At 37.4% G+C, this 7,063-nt stretch overlaps 1 protein-coding gene across 6 annotated transcripts in view; it reads left to right on the top strand.

Moving 5' to 3' along the window:
* LMO7 (LIM domain 7) overlaps positions 1-7,063 on the top strand; it is a 217,449-nt gene that overhangs the window by 73,790 nt on the left and 136,596 nt on the right. For all 6 annotated transcript variants that reach the window (XM_006756358.2, XM_006756351.2, XM_006756356.2 and 3 more), the window contains exon 2: positions 5,190-5,260. In XM_006756358.2, the coding sequence (XP_006756421.1) occupies positions 5,190-5,260 (71 nt within the window). The remainder of the gene's footprint in view (positions 1-5,189; positions 5,261-7,063) is intronic.

Genomic DNA, 7,063 nt, shown 5'->3' with positions numbered 1-7,063 from the left:
CTTTTTTTTTTTGCACGAAATTCGACATTTTTAAGCGTGAAAATATCTATGATGTTAACATCTTCAGCAAATTTGACATATGAACTTTTGAAGCTTACTGTCAATACAACAAAATAGCATACATATCAAATCGCATATATATAAACATATGTGTAACGCCATCTATTGAAAAAAATCCACATTATTACCTAGTAAATGCTGACACCTTGAATGGAAAATTAAGTCAAAGCCAGTTTTGGGGAATTGTTTCATTAAGGGGTACCTGTGTTCCATAGTGGCTTCTGATGGTAAATGTTCTTTGTGTTTTGTGTTTGTTTTGTGTTGCATTACTTATGTTGAAATAAATGATAGGCAAGATGATGATGGTATGCATGTGTCTTAAATATCATGGTCCAGTAGCTGATCAATCAATAACTAACTTAATTTGGAACCAACTTTGAGCCCGGTAGAAGCTCATAGCCTACTTTTTGTTGGCAAACATCTCTTTTTTGAAACAGTTCAAATGGGCACTGGTTTTGCACTGTGATTCCCACAAAAATATGGTAGAGAGTGCTTTTGGGATTCTAGATGTCTTTAAAATGACTGCTTACCAGGAATTGAAAAATTTAAACAAGATGAGTGCCTGCTGACTTGCATTAGTGGGTGTTTTGCTGATAACCCGTCTGGTATGAAGTGGTCTTCGAGATGTTCCCAGAATGTCTGGGATTTAAATCATGTTGATTATGTGGTCAGAATTGGAACTGAGAGATGCAGCTTTAGAGAAACTTGCTGCTTATATTGGTGGGAAATCTCATCCAGCAAGAGGATTAAAATAAAACCATTAACAAAAAAGGGTGTGATGCTAATTCCCATTTGTTTACTAAATTAATACTTCTCATAGGAGAAGCAATGGCTATTTTGAAATTTGTGGTCTTGGCACTTATTGCCTATATATTTATGTAGCTGATATTTTCTTTCACAAAATATGCCCTTTAAAAGCTTCGTATCAAGGGCTTCTCCAGAGGCTACAGGTGGTAGGACAGGTTTGGCAGCCGTGATTGTGTAAGGTGTGTTTTCCGCATGCTGTTCCGCCCTTAATATGCTTGGGAGAGTAATTACAGCTTCCCAGGAAGAGTCCTTGGCTCTGTAAGTTTCTTAGCTTTCTTTCCAATAGGACGACTCATCAGCACCCAGGGCTGCATGGCTGGAAGAAGCAGTAGCCCTGACTATAGTGCAGTGATGGCGAACCTATGACATGTGTGTCAGAGGTGACATGCAAACTCATTTTTTTGGTTGATTTTTCTTTGTTAAATGGCATTTAAATATATAAAATAAAGATCAAAAAATATAAATCTTTGTTTTACTATGGTTGCAAATATCAAAAAATTTCTATATGTGACGGCACCAGAGTTAAGTTAGGGTTTTTCAAAATGCTGACACGCTGAGCTCAAAAGGTTCGCCATCACTGCATATAGTGTGTAGTCTTCTTCATCTTCTTTTTTTGAAAGGGTCAAATATTTTCATGTATCATTTGTGTAATGTGAAGTGGGTTGGGCAAATATGTATTTCCCTTTAAAAGTAGGGGATGGAGCAGTGACTTATCAGAAGTTCGTAGCCCAACTGGCGTTGCTCAGTGGTTGAGCATCGACCTAGGAACCAGGAGGTCACGGCTCGATTTCTGGTCACAGCACATGCTCAGGTTGCGGGCTCGATCCCCAATGTGGGGTCTCTCTCATCATTTATGTTTCTATCTCTCTCCTTCTCCCTTCCTCTCTGGGAAAAAAAAGTCTGTAGAGTAAGATGTGTTCAGGATTGAATCGCAGGAATCATCTGATGTACGTCTCAGGTGGTAATGATTTTACTTAATTGTATTAAAAACTATGGAAAAGGACAAGGAAGAGGAAAATAGCCAAGTTTTTTTTTTAATAGCCAAGTTTTTATAGAAGGCAAGGTGTGGCTCTTGACTACGTAGTGATTACTCCTGTTGGTGTTGACTTTTGATAGCTCAAGTGGGAAACACGTGGTCTAGAGTTCCTGTGACTCACCTCATTACATAAAATGTGTCACACCTCAAATAACATTCCAATGAGTAAGGCTCAGAATTATTGAAAACGAAGTGAGTAATTGTTAGGTTAGAACTACTAGACAAACACTTGTTCTTTGAAAATTCTTAAATTTCGTTCAGTATTTTGAATTCTTCTTAAAATAAAGATGGGTTCACATTTTAAAGCACGATTTAATTTTTTTGGAGCAAACTATCTTCACTATATTTTGAGGTCCTTTATAGATCTCTATAATTTTTACAGTTTCCAGAACACAGAAGGTAGTCTAGTGGATTTTTATCCTTTAGATATAAGAGACACAGAAAATTGACCTAAATCTGATGGATTCTGACCTCTCTTGCATGTTGTTTTAAAAAATATTAATTGTATATCTATGACACAAGAAACACCTGTGGTTGTTACAGAATATTAATAATAAAAAATAAACATTGATATTAGCTATAATTCTACCACTTAGAAATAATTATTTAATATTTATTTATATAATGCATACTTACAGAGTTATATTAATTGGGGTCCTATTCATGTATTATTTAATGAATTGCTTTATAACTAATGCATTAAGGGTTCTTTACAAGTAAATCTACTTTCATAACATGAGCTTAAATTTCATGCAAACTTCTGTTTTACAGTTATATCATAATGTAATCAGCTTCTTATTGTTGGGCATTCAGGCAGTTTGTAATTGTTGCTATTATACTCAGTGCTGTGAAGCAGTCCTTATGTCTTGTTCTCTTGTTGTCAGGGTGTACATTCCTAGATCTGGACATAATATGTCTGGAAGAAGCATATTCAATACTTCAGATACATATCACAAATTGCCTTCTAGAATTGTGGTATCATTTTATATAACCTTTGCTATTGTATAGAACATGCCAGATTCCCATGAACTCACAATATAGGCTGTTATTTAAAAATCTTTGTTTACTTTTTATAGTCTTCTTTATAAACAGTATAAATTGGTCTGGTATTATAGCATAATTATTTAGATTTGGTAAGTATAAATGTACAAGAGTACATTAATATTTTGATATCTGGGGGAGGGTGGTCTAAATCTACTATGGCTTTGACTTTCTAGAGTTCTTTTTTTTGGGGAAAATGAAACTTTCTGGATAGTTGGGTTTTCTGAATATCTCTGTAAATTCCATTATTTCTGTTTTATCAATTAATATTCTGATTATATGGTACAGAAGTGTTCCTTTGAGGGTTAATTATTGGAGTGTGTTGTCAGAATGTTACCTTGAAGGTCAATACATGTAATGAGGTTAAGCATATACTGCAGTTAACTACCCTCAGCTATTTGATTGCACAGTATCTTGATCTTTACAAGCTAATACGTAGGTGATATTTTCCTTGTTTCAGATCAGTAGACTGGAGTTCAGAGAGGTTATTTAACTTGCTTAAGATCACACAGCTACTAGGTAATGAAAGTGGGATTTGAATATACTTTTGCCCGAGTTGAGCCCTTTCTCTTTCCATTTTGTCACTTCCTACACTCTGCCCTCTGGATTGGACCATTCAGTGTTGTTGACTGCTACTCTTTACTGCTCTCCATGTGTTTGTAGGACATAGCTCTTTTTATCTTCTAAACCACTGCTTCTAATCAATTCCAAATTGATTTGGAAAAATAATTGCTAGATCATTTCACAGTAAGATAATTAAGTATTGGTGGCTCTCAGTGGCTTTCCTATGACTAGAGAAAATGGACTTTGATGTTCCTGGGCCCTTTTATGATTTTTTGGCTTTGGGTAGGAGTTCCCAGAAAGATTAGATATCACTGTGTTTTCACTAGTTGGGATCAATGCTCATCTTGAGTTTGTATTGGATCTATTTGGGGAAAATAAGAGTTTGTGCTACACAGATTACCTGAGATAATCCATGGGCCACTCAAGGTTATCTCCCCCCAGACGTACCATTCTGTTTGCATTTACTGTGCTTTTAAACTTTGTCTTTTACTTACGCGGCTGTGAACTTCCTGAGGGAAGAATCCCCCGCCATGTACAGGATGCTCCTGCTTTTCTGGGTGTCACCTCCTAGCCTTAGCTTCTGTCCATATTTATAGAACCATCTCGTGAGAAACTAACTTTAATTCTAAAATTACCCATTGTTTTGTCAGTTAACAGGTAGTATGTCTAGCTTAGAGCTATGTTGGGCATTGTGGAAAAGATGCAGAGGACATAATAGGGATTCTAGGTGGACAGTAAAGCTAGCAGTGGTGAATAAGGACAGAGGGGCACTGAGGCTCACCTAGGATTTAAGATGAATTACTTCCAAAACAATCCCCAAGATTATATTTCTTCCTGAAGTGGCAGGTGGAACAAGGACTCCTGCTAGCAGATGGTGGTTCTCTTGCCCACACCCTTAGCTGGGGATCCAGTCCCAAGAGTTGTGCTTGGAGCTGTTTTCCCCCCACTGTTTTCTCTGCTACTGCTTCCCCTGTGGAACTCCCTTCCCTCTCATCTCCGCTATCCTCAAGAGACAGAATCTGGAGAGATTTTCCCAGCAGTTTTACTAAGAACATTGATGGTGGTAACCTTAGGTGGCCTGCTCATATATGAGTCTTTAGTGGGGAATCGTCTGCTTGAAATTCTTACCGTCTACCCTCTCTCAATCTTTTGTTTCTCTGTGTTAGGATTTAACAGTCTTCTCCCTCGGATGTTTCAGTGAATAGCTCTTTACACAGACTATTTCATGAATACATTTAAGGAGAGTCAGGCCCTCTGCTATTTATCTTTGTAATGAAATGTGAGGAATTTAAGGATGGAATTGAAATTAATTATGTGCATATATAGTTGGTGTTTCAAGTTTCTTTACTGTTTTTATTTACTTTTAGTAAAATAGATCACCCATAGATTTTTAAATACAAAATATGTTCAAAATTTAGCTTCCAACTTTTATTATCCATAAAATGGTTACATTACAGAAAATGCTCATTGTGGTTTTTTTTTTCCTGTTTATATTTTTTCATACTAAAGTGGTTAACCTCTCTCCTTGTAACATGGAGCCTCATATAATTTCTTTTGTGGAACAGCTTTTGATATATGCACATCCTTCAGTGATAATATTAGAATCATATCACTTAATCTGAATTTGACTTGTGTCTTATTCCTGGTTAAAAGAAAATTAATACCCAAATCTGTCTTTCAGGCAGTAACAGAGAAGAATTTTGAAACAAAGGATTTTCGAGCCTCTCTAGAGAATGGTGTTCTGTTGTGTGAGTAAGTATTTAAAGCATTTACAAACAATTTAAAAGCAAAGGTGTGTGTGTGCGTGTGTGCATATTATGAAGAATGTCTACTTTCACGCCCTTCTCCATGGCTAGCTACAATAGTCACAGATATGTTTTCTTGGTAACAAGTGAGATTTGATCCCTGCAAATTGACACCCCATAGTTCCAGACAGTAAGAAGGGGTTATCACTCTCTGTATCTAAAGATAGCATTGGTGAAATATATATTATTTTAAATTAGTAAACAAGAAAGATTCTATTATAGCTTGATGGGGCAGTAGGGATGAGTGGTTGAGGAGAAAGCCTTATTACATTGTACCAGCTGTCACTTACTCAGATTATTTTAATGTATGGAATTGCCTGTATTAGAAGTTTATATAAAACTTTTTTCTTTTATCCATAAATAGTGATGATTGTAGAACAAATTTAGGCAGTAGCAAATGTTTCTTCTAAGCTGTAAGTGGAGTCATTACATTACCACAATCAATTTGAGTCATGGGCCATTCATTTAATTAACATACATTGAGAATCATATCCTAGGCTTTGGTTGTCTTTAAGTAAAATAGTCTTGTGCCACGATTGATGGTATGAGGCCTACATTGTGTGTTTAGTGTAATGATTTGTTCCACAATGTATGTGTAGTACAGTTAGCTTGGTATGTGACTTTTGGGGGTAAGGGGCAGGCCGGCTTATGGGATGTAAGGATGAACGTGTGAGGGTACAGGTTGCAAAAGTGAGTCAATAAATTATAAGAATGTACTTGAGTATGTACTCGCAGCTTTGAAAGCATTTAAGTATTTCAATGTAGACACTTACTACATAGGTATTGATGGAATTTGTCCACAAATAAGCATTGGGGTGTATGTGTTTTCACTTAGATGATTTTGATTATTCTTCTAAAGGAAGGTTGTTTGCAGCAAACAGAAGGAGTCAAAGGGTGTACGTTTGATTTCTTGCTCCATTACTTTTGGACATTTGAGCAAGTAACTTAACATCCGAGCCTTATTTTCTCACCTGTAAAGTGGAGGTCAGGATATCTAATCTGCCTACTTTACAGGGTTGCAAAGTTCCATAAGATATATGGAACTGTATAGGTTTTTGTAAACTATCAGACTGTGTAGAAATACATAGGCTGCTGGACATGTAGATAACAATCTGATTTTACCAGCTCTGTTGATGGGTGTTTGAACTTCTTTAGAACAATATTATTAAGTTAAGCCATATCAAGTTTTTGCTATTCCACCATCTGTGACCTATAGAAATGTCACTTTCATGTGGTTCCAGCTGATCTGTTGTAGGACATGAAGAAGGGCCACAGGAAAGTTTCAGGGTTGCATCTGAACCTCTTCTGATGTCACATTCTGAATTGTTGCCAAATAGTGTTAAACTAATTTTAGTAGGTGATATGGTCAGCCCAATTGGTCACAGATTGGAAATTACTTTGTTTGGATTTGAAAAGTATATGATTTAAACTAGAGCCCTAGTGCACGAAAATTGTGCACAGGGAGTGTATGTCCCTCAGCCCAGCCTGCACCCTCTCCAATCTGGGACCCCTCTCACAATCCAGGACTGCTGGCTCCCAACCGCTCACCTGCCTGCCTGCCTAATTGCCCCTAACCACTTCTGCCTGCCAGCCTAATAACCCCCTAACCACTCCCCTGTCAGCCTAATTGATGCCTAACTGCTCCCATGCAAGCCCAATTGCCCCCAACTGTCCTCCCCTGCAGGCCTGGTCCACCCCAACTGCCCTCCCCGGCAGGCCTGGTCCCCCCCAACTGTCCTCCCCTGCAGGT

This window comes from Myotis davidii, unplaced genomic scaffold (assembly GCF_000327345.1).
Source record: "Myotis davidii unplaced genomic scaffold, ASM32734v1 scaffold274, whole genome shotgun sequence".
NCBI lineage: Eukaryota > Metazoa > Chordata > Mammalia > Chiroptera > Vespertilionidae > Myotis > Myotis davidii.
The sequence above is the reverse complement of the archived record's forward strand: the minus strand, read 5'-3'. Positions and strand labels throughout refer to the sequence as shown.